Raw genomic sequence first — 17199 nt, 5'->3', positions numbered from 1 at the left:
AAGTACTGAAATGTCAGTGAAGACAAGGCTAAAAAGGCAATTTTTTAAGCTTGGATATTTACGCACCTGAACCTTAGTTCTGATTTTTAAGATAGATTGTATGTAAACATATTTCATTTTTAGGGTTGATGGGTGGCATTTAGGAGCCCTGGTGGTACAGTTTTGAGCACTTGATTGCTAACCAAAGGTTAACAGTTCCAACCCACCAGCTGCTCCATGGGAGAAAGATGTGGCAGTCTACTTCTGAAAGGATTTGCGGTCGTGGAAACCCCATGGGGCAGTTCTGCTTTGCCCCACAGGGTCACCCTAAATCAGCATCAACTAGACAGCAGTGGGTTTCATTTGTTTTGTTATTTGTGTGGATTTTTGTCTACCCATTTTCTCATCTGACAGAGTCAGATGTTGGTGCCCAGCAAATACTGAGTTAGAACGTAGTGATAGTATATTATCACTTTATGAATAATAGCATATGAGTTTTGTGATTCATATCTATTATAGTTTAGCAGGAGCTCTGGTAACGTAACAGTTACAAGCTGGGCTGCTTAGCCACGAGGTCAGCAGTTTAAAACTACCAACTGTTAGGTAGGAGAAAATGAGGCTTTCTGCTCCCATAAAGATTTACAGCCTCAGAAACCCTATACAGGGTCACTGTGAGTCGGAACCCATTCCACGGCACATAAACCACCATCATTATAGTTCAGAGCATCTCCACTGCTGCAGTGCTATAGGACAAACCTTTCTACTCTCTAAAGAGCGAAATAATGCCAGAATGCACACTGTATAATACTAGCATGAGGACTTCTTCCCACACAAATTTCAACCTTTCCTGCCATCTTGTAGGAAACATTAGAATTAGAAACTTTGTAAAAGTTTGTTCAAGTGTTTCAGTATAAATTTTATCTGTTTTGCAAATAAATATTATATATTAGGATTACCTAGTTTTGTTTTAAATAATGAACTCTCATAGCACATTTAATGTGATTTGATTCCGTTCAGTTAAGTTCATATGCAAGTCTTCTTGGAATATACCTGTTGTATAATGTAATAAATACAGTTGTTACTGAAGCATAGATATTTATAGGAAATTAAATCATAAAACTTATTCAGATGTGATTCAGTGGTACCGCTCAAAAACATTCTTTAATTATCAGAGTATCTTTAATTATCAGAGTATCACCATTCCATAGACCTATTGATACAAAATTTATTAACTGCCTGCCTAGTCTCCCCAAAATTAGAGTCTCTATTCTGGGCCAGCATTTTCTTTGAAAACCCTTAGCTGCTAAACAATGATTCATTCTGGTTTTTTTTTCTCTTGGTTTCAGTTTTTTATTATGGAAAATTTCAAATCTCCCTAAGAACAGAGAGCACAGACTCTTTCCATCCCCCAGTTTTGACAGTTATCTGTAAGCGGCTGGCCTTTTGTCATCTGTATGTAAACATGTAAACATACCTGCTGCTAAGTTAATTTGAAATAAACCTCAGATATTTTGTTATTTTATCTACAGTTTGTGTCTCTAACAGATTTTAAAAAAAAACTATAACCACAAAACCATTATCATAGTTTCAAAAATTCACAATTCCTCAATGCCATCAAATGTCTGGTCAGTGTGTTCCCACTTCTTCAGTTCTCCTGTAGTGGGGTTCAGGGCTGTTGTGTGTTTTCCAAAGTTCTTCCGTTGTGGTTGGTTGGTTGATCGCTTGTGTATTATTAGACTATCCCCATCTCTCTCGCTCTCTGCAAACACACATGTATTGAAGAGAAATAGTCCCTGGTTCCTTGGCATTTCTCACAGTCTGGATTCTGCTAGTTGCATTCCTGAGGTGACATTTGATAACATTTCTCTGCTTCTTGTTTTTCTTATAAATTGGTTGGTAGCGGTAGTGTCTTGACTGGATTTGGGTTCTGCTTCTTTCATAGATTGTGTGTGAACTTCATTCAGGAGGGTCATGGTCTGGTTGTCTCAGTGACTCATTCCTTTTTAAATTGGGCTGTACACAGACTGATTTAAGTTGTTGGGAACTTGATTCTCAAGCACAAAGCTGCTGTTAGAATGGGAGGCCCAGAGCCCTACGCCCCGGGCCCTCCTCATCCCTAAGAATGCAAGGTTTTACGAGATCATGTGTAAAAACCATTGCTTTTAAGCCATGTTTGAAGCATTTTGCTTACAAACCAAAAGTTACTGGAATCTCCAGTAAAAATCAATACCTATTTATTTATACAATTGGAAGTTGAAAGGAAATTTAATTCCTTTGTCCCTAGAACAAAAGACTTAGTCTGAATTTCTTAGTCTTTAGTCCCAAAGTGTAAGATGTCAGCTACTAATTAATCAGAGTCCCTACCTTTTGAGCATTTTGAGGATATTTTTTCTAAAGATAGAAATAATTTTTCTCTCTAAAAATATAGTAAATGTTCATAGTAAAAGTAAGTATTTAGACTAGGGTCTCTCAGCCTTATTTTGGACCAGGGAATTCTTTCTTTGAGGGACTAGCCTATGTATTGTAGGTATTTAATAGCACCCCTGGTTGGTACCCATTAGATACCAGTAACATTTACCTAGACATGACAATCAAAAATGTCTCTAAACATTGTCAAGTGTCCTCCCAGAAAATGTCTAGATGCTGTTATTATACCCCTTAGGCCTTTTTAACTTTGAGGAAGCTGAGAAAGAGAGGCTGAGAAAGAGAGGCTCTTTTAGGGTTTACTCATTCCAAATCAAATAATAGATGTGGTAGTCTGGTATAACATTTTCTCCTCGTTATCAAGTAATACATCAGATAACACCTTTGTTGTTGTTAGGTGCTGTCAAAGTGGTTCCGACTTACAGACCCTATATAGGATTTTGTTGTTGCTATTAAGTGCTGTTGAGTCAGTTCCGACTCACAGAGACCTTGTATAGTGTTTGCAAGGAGCAGCTGGTGGGTTTGATCTACTTACCCTATAGCACCACATGAGGTTGTAAATCTTTATGTGAGCATAACGCCTCAACTTTCTCCCATGGAGTGGCTGGTGGGTTTGAACTGCCCACCACATGGTTAGCAGTCCAGTGCTACCACAATGCAATGCCTTCAGCGCTTCTTGATTTGTACTTTAAGGTTATTTATTGGCACTTGGAAGCTTGGTCTTGTGGTTAACAAAAACAGATTTTGGGGTACAGGATCTGGAGACAGTGTTGGTGATGGGAAAATATTATCCAGTTTATTGTCTTTGCTTTGGACTGCACTCTTTTAAAAACAAGTGTTCCATGATCGTAAAGTCAACAAGGAAATCTAAAATTAACCTCTGTCAGACAGAATGTGTGCTCATTTTAGTGTTGTTGTTTTAGTACTATCAAGTCGGTTCCGACTCAGAGACGCTGTATGGGTTTTCCAAGGAGCGGTGGGTGGGTTTGAATTGCCGACCTTGTAGTTAGCAGTCCAGTGTTTATCCTACAGTGCCATATCAGTGAGTCATTAGGCCTCTTTAACGGTACAAACCTATTTGGCAACTGGTAGCTTTACTTAATCTCCTGCTACAGAGAAACTGGTATTTTTTTTTACCTGTGTGGTATCACCTCCTCGCTGTGTCCTACAGATTGATTACTTCAACAATCAGATCATCGTGGACCTTGTGGAGCAGCAGCACAAAGGCATCATCGCAATCCTAGACGATGCCTGCATGAACGTCGGCAAAGTCACGGACGCAATGTTCCTTGAAGCACTGAACAGTAAGCTGGGCAAGCATGGCCATTTTTCTAGTCGAAAGGTAATGTGTTTAATGAGGAGAACTTCCTCAAACTTCCTCCTGTTGTTGAACAGAGTTAAATAACTTTATACGTTGGGTTAAAAGAATTCCCCCTCTACTAAGAAAGAAAGGCCATAGGCCCCCATTAAATGATTAATTGCTGTGGATAGATTCTCTGGCTTAGAGGCTGGCAAGATTGATAAAATCATAATCACCAGGAGAGGGAGCTGCAGACTAATCAATTGGTTAGAAATAGGAAAAAGGAACCTGATTCTCTAGCAAACATGATGTCATTTGTCACCAATAGGTACAGAGTCCTTGTTCATGTGCTAGAATTTTGCTCCTGCATCTGATAACTCTGGCACTGAAAACAGCTTTTGTCCTTGACTTTTTACTGTTCATCCTCAGTTGTCACCAAATGTGGTGTGGGCTCTGCCATACTTACTTCTTTAGACCTTGTTGAAAGCACACATTCTCATTCCTTAAATGAATGCCATAAAGAAATCGTCCTTTCGTAATGAATGATGGGAGTCGTGGTTTCAGCTCAGACCTTTGTGCTGTGCTGTGCTGTGCTGCACGTGGCATGTCTGTTGTTAGTATTGTCTATGGAATCTGCATTAGAGAAGGAAGGAGCACATCTCTGGCAGCCTCCGTTAAGTGAACAGGGAGACATGGCTGTTCCTCCGTGATTCCATATGCATCAGCGACACACTGCTAGTCTTAGGCATTACTGATCTCCTAATTTTGCCCCATGTGCAATTATATAATCAGAATAGGAAGCTATCACAACTCATTCGTTAAAGCACAAAGAACACGTCAGGAAATAGATTACTGGCTGTTATTTATTTTAAGCCAGTTGATTTCTAAATTACTCTCACTGATCTGTTACCTTAGGGCTCCAGTTAGAAATATTTCTCTAGTTGTTACCCTTTATGCCACAAATATGCCAGGTACAGCCCTACATGTTGGGGACAAAGCGTTGAATGAAGCTAGAAGGAACCTAAATAGTGATGAGTCATGGTCTTAAAGATGATATAATTATTACCTGGGTAAGAACCCTGTCTTTGATTGGACAGTTTGTAAATGCCTTTATTTTTCACACACAATTCAAGTTTTGGAGATTTGCATAGCGTTTGTCTGCCAGGCATTGGCACTCAGTGTTCATAAAATCAAATTGGATTGGTCAAAATCATACCAAATAAGTCTTACTGAATTCTAAGCTAAAGTATACAAGGCTCCAACTCATATAAGTAACAGTAAGTCCCACTTGAGGTATAAAATCCACCTCATTTTTCACCTTGGTCTTTTATATACCTGAATTAAATTTGTCAAACAAATATTAGAACGACAAGGTAGCAGTTTCTCGGTGGAGATAAGAAGTGTTTTGGTTTTTCCCCTGGGATCTCTGTCTAATTAAGGAAAGAGCTGAAATAATCAAGCCATTAAGAAGTTTGAATCACTGTAAAGCTTTCTGTTGAATAATTCTGTTATTGAGGCTTTTGGCTTGCAGCAATAATTATATTAGGGGCTAAATTGTTTCTTATACATTAGTTATCATTGGAGGCATGCAAATGGTTTAGTAAACTATAAAATTATTTAAAATATTACTAACAAAGATTAAATTACAACTCCATAACTTATAAATCATCTAAAACCTTCTCTATTCAGATCAATTAGACTACAGTATCCAATTAGTATTATAGTAATAAAATTAACTCATTTCGATTAGTGTGAGATATCTCTTGTGTCCTTTTCCTTTGGAGATTTTATAAATGAAAAGGTTTTGTAAAAGAAAGAGAAGGAAAGAAGAAAACATTTATTAGAAACCATTCAGGGTGTTAGACACCTTAACCTACACAGATCATTTAATCCTTAAAATAATTGCCTCATTTAATAATTACTGATTTCAGATAGAGTAAGTAGATGGTAGAGCAGAGAGTTGAACCTCAGACATCTGATTCTAATTTATTGTAATTAGTCACTTGTTGACTTAGACTATCCCTTTATAGTTTAATTATCTACGTAGAACCCACCACCCTGGGGTAGTTTACTATCTAGCATTAGAACCTAAGTGATTTTTGTATGTAAGTGCATTTATTGTTTCCTGGATTCTTAGATATCTAAGAGTGTAACATGGCCTCATTGATTTTAACTAAGAAAATTGAAGGAAGTTATGGAGGCTACTTTGTTGTTAATTGCTGAAGTCAATTTCAACTCCTAGTGGCCCTGTATAGGAGGATTTCCAGGAAAAGGCTGGTGAGTTTAAACTGCCAACCTTGTGGTTCAGGTCACTAGGGCCATACAAAAACAGCCATTCTATAATGTATTTCCCTTCAGTAAAAGAGGTGCAGAAGGTTGATCTTCTGTTGGATGACACACCTGGCTGGAGCTCCCGACTAGAAGACAGGTGAGCCAGGCTACTCTGTACATAGGAGAGCACAGACATTAAGAATCCTTCCCAACTCATGAAGTCTTTACCACAGAGGCCAAAAATATGATCAAATATGAAAAGTGCACCATCTGATTACAATCATAATAACACCATGGTTTGTGACATTAGGATCGTATTTTAAATTGGAATACATTTTTTGGGAAAACTAAAAATCTGTGTTTAAAATAATTTCCTTGGTTTATTGTTAGCTCTGTGCTTCTGACAAAATGCTGGAGTTTGATCGAGATTTTCGAATCCGACATTATGCAGGTGACGTAGTGTAAGTATCTTATTTCATTTCGGTACATAACATGATTTGCATGCAACCACACTTCAGAAAATACATATAAATTGTTTTCCCATTTTATATGTTAATCTATCTTAATCTCTTCATTGAAAAAAAAAATGGTACCACTTTATTCCTTTCTGTGTTTTGAATATATTTATTGATAATATAGACTGAGCATACACTCTGTGCTCAAGCACAGCTCCTGGCAGAGTTGCTACTCAATGATGACTAAACAAATGATGTTGTTAAGTGGAATCAGTTCAACACAGTGACGCTGTAAAGGGCTTCTGAGGAGCAGCTGGTGGGTTTGAACTCTAGCCTTGTGGTGAGGCTTCTCCTATCGTGCCACAACAGGACTCCAAATAAATCATGGACGTGTCTATTAAGAACTTATTTTCTCTCTAAGATTGACCTTGCCCTTAAGGTATGACCTCAAAATTGGTTTGAACCACAAGGCTGGCAGTTCAAGCTCACCAGGCACCATTCCTCAGAAACCCTATACAGGGTCGCTATGCATCTGAACCAACTTGACAGCGCTTAACAACAGGTAGCTAGAATATTAATGGATGGAAAGGGTTAAAAACTAGAGATGTACAAAGCATTCTGGGCTCTCTGAAGAGACATAATTAACCCAGTGTAAGAAGTGTAACCTAGGTGACAGGGAGAAGAGAGGGCATTCCAAGCTGAAGAGACAGGTGGCATAAAGACCCAGAGGAGGAGAGAAACACTCTTGGATGTGAAGTACTATATACCGTAGTATTTTTCAAATGCTACCATTTGAAAAATTCCAATTCTTAATGGGCCATATTTTTTTCTGATTATAAAATGATAAAACTAGAAGTTGATCAGAAAATATGTGTATTTGTATATAAGCATCCTCTGAATAAATAAGAAGAAGAGGAGGTGTAAGGTCCTCTTGTTGCTTTTCCCCTGTTTTACATTAGTAATTCTATTCATGTCACCCACTACGTGAAGAGATTAAGCCAAAGAAAGCAAGTGATCATCTCTACTAATTGCTATTCCTGATTTAAATTAAGGCACGATATTCTTATACTACATTCTTAATATGGCTCAAAGTGATCACTTGATCTGCCCCAGGAGCCATTAGTATTAGACTCATACAGATCTGTCCCCCAATCACAGTATGTGATGCTTGCTTGGTGAATAATGTATTTTCTATGTTTGCTTTTTTCTTTTAGATATTCTGTCATTGGCTTTATTGACAAAAATAAAGATACTTTATTTCAAGATTTTAAGCGTCTCATGTATAACAGGTAAGGTTGAAATGTTATTATCTCTACATGAGATTCTATGATATTATGTAATATAGACTATAAATGTACTGATACTAATATGATTTTACCTAGGGTTGCTTCAATTTCTCTATTCACTGCTGCCAGTCATTACAGAAGTGTCAGGTAGCCTCTAGCCCAGCTAAAAGCTTTATAGAAACCACTCTAATACCAATGTCGTGTCAGTGATTATATTATAGTTCTGACTGTGTGACTGAACTCCTCTTAGAATCAAGAAAATGAAAAAAATGAAATCAAACCATGACGAATGGTTTGCAAATGACAGCCGATGCCGTCAAGTCCAACTCACGCAGCCCTGTGTGTTACGGAGTAGAACTGCTCGGTAGGATTTTCTTGGCTGTAATCTTAATGGAAGCTCACCAGGCCTTTCTTCTGTGGTGCTACTGGATGGGTTCAAACTGCCAATCTTTAGGTTAGTTGTTATGTGCCGTGGAGTCCGTTCTATCTAACGTTGGAATTTGAACTGCAGACCAGGTGGTGTTAGTCCAGTGCCATACCATGTTAAGTGCCGTCAAATCAGCTCTGACTCAGTTTCTGAGGAGCAGCTGGTGAGCTTGCACTGCCAACCTTGCAGTTCAAACTGAGTTAGTAGTCCAGTGCAAACTATTTGCACCACCCAGTGACTGATAGCAAGTCCAAACCCACTATGTATATACTTTGGGGGGGGTGGGGGTGGGGGGAAAGGCTCATGAAGAAACAACAGTATTCATCATATTCTTCTAGTATATTATTCAGTCTATTCAGCCAGTTGGTCATCAAGAAGTCATTGAGGCCAGAATACACTTTCAGTAAGTACTATGCTGCTGTTAAATGCCATTGAGTTGGTTCCAATGCAGGGTTTCCAAGGAGCGACTGATGGGTTGAAACTGCCAACCTTTTGATTAGCCGTCCAGTGTTTATCCTACAACGCCACACATACAGTTTTGCAACAAGAGTAAAAGAACCAGAAATATTTGTGTGGTTACGTAGGTAGGCATAGATGTTTGTGTATGTTCCACATATATAACGAACCACTCAGCAGGGCCTAGTTACAGAGGCCGCCTAGACATATCCCAACAACTCAGAGGATTGGTCTTCTGCGTTAAAGAGCCTAAGATCATAGTCTCAGAGGACAACTTAACGATAATAGTATGTATTTTAGAGGGCCACAGGCAAGGTTTTAAGACAACTGTTTATCTCTATCCAGATGGCCAAAAACAATAAGGAAATAAAAGACTCAAAGGAGAAACTAGTGCATGGAACTAATAGCGCACATGACTCACAGCATCTTCTAGCCTGAAATTAGAACTAGCTGGTGTCCAGCTACCACTACTGACCCTTCTGCCCAGAGGCACAACAGAAAGTCCCTAGATAGAATGGGGGAAAAGCATACAACAAAACTCTCAAATCCCTAAACAAGGCCACACCTGACCTACTGAACTATTAGAGACTAGAGAAGCCCCCAAGACTATCACCCTTGAACTTGGAATTTAAGCGATTTCTGCAGATTACTATCTCCTGTGAATACTGGGCTCTCGTAAATAATTAACTGTTTAAGATTGGTGTGGTGCCATAGGGTAAGCTCTCGGCCTGACCACAAGGTTGGCGGTTCAAACTCACCAGCCGCTCCTCAGAAACCACAGTAGTCTTATAGTTAATACAGGGTCACTATGAGTCGGAACCAACTTAATGGCACTTAACAACCACCAAGGCCAGTCATTATTTAACCATAAAGAAAGTTGAGAAGGGAAGCTAGATTTGTGAAAACAGAATGGAAATGAAAAAGTTGCACGTTGTGAAATGAGAGGCTACGACACAGAAACCGTGGGAAGTTTCATTTAAAACACAGTCAAATATTAAAGCATGAAAAAAAATGGAAAGGGTGATGGCCTTGATAATATTACAGGAGCCCTGATGGCGTAGTGGGTTATATAGCATTAGCAGCTCAATCGCAAGATCAGCAGTTCAAACCCACCAGCCACTTCAAAGGAGAAAGATGAGGCTGTGTGCTCCCCTAAAGATTTAGTCTTAGAAACCACAGAGGGAGCAGTTGTACCATGTCCTGCAGGGTCCCTGTGAATTGGGATCATCCTGAAGGCAGTGAGTTTGGTTTAGTGTTTTCATATTAATGTCAAGGAAACTGGAAGAGTAAGGAACTCTAAAAACCTTACAACCACCGGGGGAATATGTAATCAACAAAACCCAGCTGATTCTCAGGAAGAGATGGTGGCATTTTAGCATAAGCTGGCCCACCTGCTCAGTGACAGCCTGGTGCAGGAGAGCAAAGGAATGGTGGTGGTTCTGATGGCAGCTCCAAAAGCCTTAGCACAAAGGCTTGCCCTGTTTTACCTAACTCAGAGCTCCCCAAGGCTGGGGCAGCTACTGGTTTGGTTGTAGGGAGAAGTCACATGTTTGGTTTGCTGGAAGCATTTCTAGCTAGATCACTGCTGCCTGGGGAAGGGATAACGCAGAAAGCAAACAATAGACTAAGGAAGAAAAACTGAGGATTGGGTGATTTGAGGGGAAAGGGGGCTTAGAAAAGCCCCCATATATTCTAAAAGATCACTAAAATACATGCACATACATGCCCGGGGCTGACTGTTGAGTGCCGTCTAGTCGATTCCAACTCATAGCAACCCACAGGGTTTCCAAGGAGCAGCTGGTAAGCTTGAACCTCCAACATTGCAGTTCAAACAGCTTTGCTATCTGGCACATTAACGCACAGCGCCACCCCAGGACTCTTTACAGGAACAGAAAGTCTCATCTTTCTCCCACAGAAACACTGGTAGTATGTATTGAACGGCTGACCTGGAGGTTAGCAGCCCAACTCGTAACCACTACATTACAAGAGAGGACCCTAAATGCTCAGCCTGTAGTCCAGCTGTGATTCCTACGATGCAGTTCAGCAAGATTGCTTACCAGTTCTTGTTGAGCTTTTTTGAATGTACATTTGAATTTCTCTTTCTATGGTTTTCAGTTCAAATCCTGTGCTGAAGAATATGTGGCCAGAAGGCAAGCTAAGCATTACAGAGGTGACCAAGCGACCTCTGACTGCCGCCACCTTGTTTAAGAATTCCATGATTGCCTTAGTAGACAACCTTGCATCAAAGGTAAATATCTGTGTTACTTCATAGGTTCCTTCTTCATATACATTGTAGAGAATGTGTGTCTGATTTGCTTTTTAAGTAATGATTACTACTTAATCACACTGAAGAATATACAATATTATATGCATGCAAATAATCTGGGTTATGTTTTTGGCCAACCATGCCCTCCCCACAAGGTATTTTCATACTTTACTTGGCTGGTGAAACAATGATTAATATTGCAGATGATGGCTTTTTAGTCTACTGTCATGTTCAAAGGGCGAGTCTTACACCAGCTGCCATCGAGTCGCTTCCCTCTCACGGCAACTCTTATAACTAGAACTGCACTCTGTAGGCTTTTCAATGCCTGTGATCTCTTGAAAGTTGGTAATGAGGCCCTTTCTTCCAAAGGGATTCTGAATGGCTTGAACCATCAACCTTTCAGTTAGGAACTAAGCACTTACCCGTTAGCTCTTCCTGTCTACTCATCTGTAGAATACGACAGTCCTGTGCTGGACAGGTTAAGTGCTGTTGAATCAGTTCCATCTCATAGTGACCCTGTATGGGGTTTCCAAGGAGCACCTGGTGGGTTTGGACCACCGACCTTGTGGTTTGTAGACCAGCGCTGATCTCACAGTGCCACACCAGGAGTCCTAGGACCTGTCCAAAAGAACATCATTTAGTTGAATTGTGGTGTAACATCCATGTATTGTATTTGAATAGAGCTGAATAAAAACAGCATGTCAAGAAGTTTTTAATATTTAATAAGTAGTATCCATTGTTGTTGTTAAGTGCTTTTGAGTCGGTTCCAACCCATAGCGACCCTGAACAGGGTTTCCAAGGCTGTAAATCTTTACAGGAACAGAAAGCCTCATCTTTCTTCCACAGAGCAACTGGTAGTTTTGAACTGCTGACCTTGCGGTTCGCAGTCCGATTCGTAACCACTTCGCTACCAGAGCTCCTGTAAGTAGTGTCCATAGGCTGTTATAAATAGTTGGAATATAAAGATGCATTATAACGTAAGTCAGTTTTGGGGTTTGGTTTTTTTTTCCTTCTAAAAACTGAAGAACAGATTTCTACTCTTAACTGCTGCTGTTGACAAGTTTGATAAATGAGGCAGCATTCTTGGACTCATTATTTTTAGTCCCTTCATTTTTATCTTTCTCTTCTGATGTTTTTCCGGTGTTTTTTCTTTAGTATTTTAGTATTTGTCACTTTTTTTTTTTTTTTAAGCAACTTCCTCTCTAAGAATTTAAATCTCTATTTCAAGTTTTTCACTGTGAATAAATTAGGCAACTAGCAACAAAAATATGTCTGTTCTTTTAGTTGGGGTTCTTTGGCCCCAAATGACACAGACTAGGCGGAATTTGTTAGCTTACATGTGCACGCCCAAGAAGGGTAACAGGAACCAAAGAAGAGGGCACCCTTAGCACTTTGTTATTTCAGCATCTCTCTGCAGGTCAGCCTCAACTTGCTTCATCTAGCAAGAAGAAAAGCAAGAGACAGAAGACGCACACTTAAACACAGAATTTCATACAACACATTTTACTTTTAAAATGTACTAGACTTATTTAATAGGAAAAGTAATTTTTGTTTCCAAGAATTGATAAGTAAATATGATTTTGTAATTATGCTTTTTTAATAAGTGAAAATCTGGAGCCATTTGCACCCAGAATTACATTCAGCTGCTTATAAAAGAGACTACCAAAATAGTGGCTGAAACAAGAGAGCAGTTAAATTTTCCTGTCCAACAACAACAATGGAATCCTGGTGTGGCGCTGTAGGATCCCCACTGGACTTCTGACCGGCTGTTCAAACCCACCAGTTGCTCCTTGGAAACCCTATACAGGGGTTCTGTGAGATGGCACCAACTCGACAACACTTAACAACAAGAAGGCATCTGAGGGCTAGCACAGCAGCTCCAAGATTATCAGGGAGCTTAGTGCATCCATCCTCCTAACCCACAGTGGCCCTGGAGCTTTCTCCCTTTTGAGGAGACTTCCTAGTGGTCTCACACAGCCCTTCAGCTACATCTTATTTGCTACAAAGTAGGAAAAAGATACTGGATGAGGTGGAGGAGGGGGTAGGTAATCCAATAGAAGGCAAGAAGGTGAAGGCTGGGAGAAGAGAAATAAAGAAAATATGTTATAGTTAGAAAACACAAAATAGTAGAAATAAATCTAAAGAATTTACTGACTACAGATATGAATAGGGAAAGCACAGTTATACATTTCTTACAAGAAAACACTTTAATGATGCTCTCTGTTCCAACTCACAGCTACATGATACAGAGTTTCTGAGGAGTAGCTGGAGGGTTTGAACTGTGGCCCTTGTGGTTAGTAATCCAGTGCTTATCTTACAGCGCCACACCATGACTCCAAAGAATTTACTTACCACAAATGTAAATAGATTAAACCAACTAGATAGAGGGGAAACTATATATTGATTCCAAGCAACACACCTACATGATGTGGTTTGCTGTTACTTCCAACTCCTAACAACCCTGTATAGGGATTCCCGGACTGTGTGTCTTTCTCTCATGGAGTTGGTGGTGGATGCGAACTGCTGACCTTGCAATTAGCAGCCCAATGTGTAACCCACTATGCTGCCAGGCTGTCTAGAAAGGTTAAAAATCTGTCAAGCCCCCTCCACAACATTCCCTTCAAAAAAAACAAAAAAAACATTCGTTAAAAGTAGTAATACTGGGGAAATAAAGTTTAAGGCTAGTGTTAAAAATAGGAGTCAATTCCAATTCTTAGCAGCCCCATAAGACAGGGTTTCCCAAGGTTTTCAAGACTGTAATCTTCATGAAGCTCTTTAAGGAGCTCTGGTAGCATAGTGGTTACGAGTTGGGCTGCTAGCTTCGAGGTCAGCAGTTTGAAACTACCAACTGTCCCATGGGAGAAAGATGAAGCTTTCTGTTCCCATAAAGATTTTACAGCCTCCAAAACTCTACACAGGGTCTCTATGAGTGGAACCAACTCCATGGCACCACAGCCAACCAATCTTTATGGAAGCAGAGTGCCACATCGCTCTCCCAAGGAGCAACTGGTGGGTTCAAACTGCTGACCTTTCAGTTAGCAGCTGAGCACTTAACCACTGTGCCACCAGTACAGATACAGAAAATAAGTACACAGGACTCAGCCATGATCCATGATTATAGATGAACTCTGCATTGCAGACAAAAATTGGGGGGAAAAAAATAGACAAGTCCACAATCCCAACTCTACCAAAAAGTGAGAGATCAGACAGAAACATTAATAATAATGCAGAAACTTTGAAACCAAATTTAAATTTTATCTAATCAGTAGAATCCTATACACAGGAAAAAGAAAATGTACATTCATTGCCCACATACTAGATTTCATTGCCCACATACTAGATTTCAAACACTCTGAAAGAATGAATATATAGACACATTATCTTCAATTCAGAGGGAATAAAAGTAGGCATGTCAAGTTTTTTTGAAATACAAGTTTGAAGCCCTGATTGACAACCTTTATCCTATGTAGCCTATAGAGCATATACTTACAGCCTATAGAGCCTATAGAGCATATACTTACAGCCTATAGAGCCTATAGAGCATATACTTACAGCCATGTGAATTTATCTTCTTCCTTTTGTTCTCTCATATCTTAGGGTAGTTTGTACTACATACAATGTTGTGGCACATAATTTACTGATGTTTTCACTCAGATGTTCATTCCATGATGTTCAGTGTCATGATTCACTGCACTGTTACCGAGTTCGCTATGAAAACAAAACAGAACAAAAGGTATTTGACTTGTGTTAGAACGGAACCCCATGATAAATGAGGGACTCCTGCTCTGGTGCTGTGGGCTAATGCGCTGGACTGTAAAGTCTTTTGAACCACAAAGTCAGTGGGGTTCAAGCTCACCAGTCACTCCTTAGAAATCCTATACAGGCTCGCTATGGGCTGGAAACAACTCAACAACAACAACAACAACTTGTAGACTACTCCTTAAGTGGTCCATTTGTTATCTTTCTTCAAAAGCAACAAAGACTGACAGTAAATGAGTTAACTTCAAGTAAGAAGCTAGAAACAGAACTTGCAAGAAAACCTACAAGTAAGAAAATAATTTTTAAAAGAAAAAATGTTGTTATGTGCCGTGGAGTCGATTCCGACTCAGCGACCCTGCTAATCGTTACGGGAGCAGAACACCTCATCTTTCTCCCACGGAGCAGCTGGTAGTTTTGAACTGCTGACCTTGTGGTTCTCAGCCTGATTCGTAACCACTACGCTACCATGACAATATGTCCAAAGTAATAAAATGAATCCCCCCAAAAGAGAAAAAAATCAGTGTTATGAATGAAAAATAGGATCTGTAACTTCAGATATCATAGAAGTTTTATAAGTTTTGAGGTATTATTAGATATATGCCAATGAATTTCAGGTTTTAGCAGAACCGTTTTGTAAAATAGCATTATCAAATTTAACTCAAGAATAGAAAACCGGAATGAATGAATTCGGACAGATTGTCAGGAGGGACCAGTCCCTGGAGAAGGATACCATGTTTAGTAAAATGGTAGGTAAGAGAAAAAGGGGAAGACCCCCAACGAGATGGACTGGCACAGTGGCAGCAGCGATGGGCTCAAATCTAGCAACAATTGTGAGGTTGGTGCAGGACTGGCCAACGTTTTGTTGTGTGTGCTGAGTCACTATGAGTCAATACTGACTCAGTGTCACCTAACCACAACAATTCACCCTTCGCTAACTCTGCCAAGGACGTAAGACTAAGATGGTTTTACAGAGCCTTCAAAGAACTGGTAATTCTGCTCATAGACACACAATTTTAAAGAATGGAAGGAAGAGACACTACTACCCATTCATTTATAAGATAAATATTTTCATACAGGGTCAATTTGAGTGAGAAAGATTAAGGATCAGTTTCAATTATTAAGATGCAAAGCTATTTAAATATATGTATACACATACACTCACACACACATATATATGTAATGTCTTTTTGGCAACACGGTAAAGGAGATACCCACTAAAACCAACTGTAAACAACTAAACACTTCATAAATTATATAAATCAACATTCAGCATATCATGAAATAACAGCAAAATACTGAGTATGCAGGCCAGGGCTAAATGAAAACAGAAGTTAACTGAGTGACGGGAGGGAGAAACAAGCAGTGGCAAATCTACCTTTTATTCTATGGGAGCTGGTTGGGTAATTTTGACTATAGTTAATCAAGGCTAGGTCCTTGACATGAAGCCCAGAACCTTCCCACACTAAGGTGGAAAGGAAGAGACTCTCTGCCCAGATGGTCCAGCCAGTTGGTAACCTGTGGCCCTAGAGCAGCCGAGGCCTCAGTCTGACACTCCTGCAGTCATGATTTAAAAGAGATCTTGGTGAGTCTCCAAAGGGCTCTACATCATCATTTTAAAATTGAAGTAGAATTAATCTGTAAGGAAGGAGCTTTTGGCAAAGCACTAGACTGCCAACCACAAGGCAGGCAGTTCAAACCTACCAGCCACCCCACAGCGAAAGATGAAGCTTCCTGCTCCCGTAAGGATTTACAGTTTCCGAAACTCTATGTTGTTGTTGACAAGCACCATTAGAGTCAGTTCCAACTCAAAGCAACCCTGCATAAGGTTTCCAAGGAGCAACTAGGGTTTGAACCACTGTTCAAACCCACTAATTGTGGGTAACAATCCAGTGCTTATCCCACAGGACCATACCAGGACGCCTTGGAAACCCTACGCAGGGTTGTTGTGAGTCGTAACCAACTCGATGACAGTGGATTTTGTTTGGTGTTTGGTTTACCTAGAAGAAAAACTGTATCTCTTGGTTCTTGGTACTGTGCCAACTGGGGAAATCTCCCTTGAGAATTTGTAGTCATAAGCAATCTTTCAAGGGATCTCCAGCCCCAATTTACACTGCCTGGAAGGCCTGAAAAGCCTCAAGCCAACAGTTTAATTCAAGCTAATGTGATCCAGGGCTGGTATTACCGCAAGAATCCGAAAGAAGTAAGCACAACTGTCTACCTATGAATAGTAGAGAAACACTGTCAGATATAGCGCCTGAATGAGCCCCTCAGGTTGGAAGGCACTCAAAATGCAACTGGGGAAGAGCTGCCTCCTCAAAGTAAAATTGACCGTGATGACATGAATAAAATATAAAGCCCATGGGAGAAAAGCCCGCGGGACATTCATTTGCTGATGGGACACAACTCAAAATGAAGAGAAACAGCTGTAAAAATACATTAAAAGTCAGAACATGGAATGTACGAAATATGAATCTGGGAAAATTGGAAGTTATCAAAAATGAAATGGAACGCATAAACATTGATATCTTAGGCATTAGTGAGCTGAAATGGTCTGGTATTGGCCATTTTGAATCTGA

General features: G+C 39.9%; 1 protein-coding gene across 1 annotated transcript in view; it reads left to right on the top strand.

The window, feature by feature from the left end:
• Positions 1-17199, top strand: part of MYO1D (myosin ID) — a 382292-nt gene that overhangs the window by 143908 nt on the left and 221185 nt on the right. The window contains exons 11-14 of the mRNA XM_006832312.1: positions 3575-3745; positions 6365-6435; positions 7644-7718; positions 10714-10846. Of these exons, the coding sequence (XP_006832375.1) occupies positions 3575-3745; positions 6365-6435; positions 7644-7718; positions 10714-10846 (450 nt within the window). The remainder of the gene's footprint in view (positions 1-3574; positions 3746-6364; positions 6436-7643; positions 7719-10713; positions 10847-17199) is intronic.

This window comes from Chrysochloris asiatica, unplaced genomic scaffold (genome assembly GCF_000296735.1).
Source record: "Chrysochloris asiatica unplaced genomic scaffold, ChrAsi1.0 scaffold00007, whole genome shotgun sequence".
NCBI classification, from domain to species: Eukaryota; Metazoa; Chordata; class Mammalia; order Afrosoricida; family Chrysochloridae; genus Chrysochloris; species Chrysochloris asiatica.
This window is presented reverse-complemented; position numbering and strand designations above follow the sequence as displayed.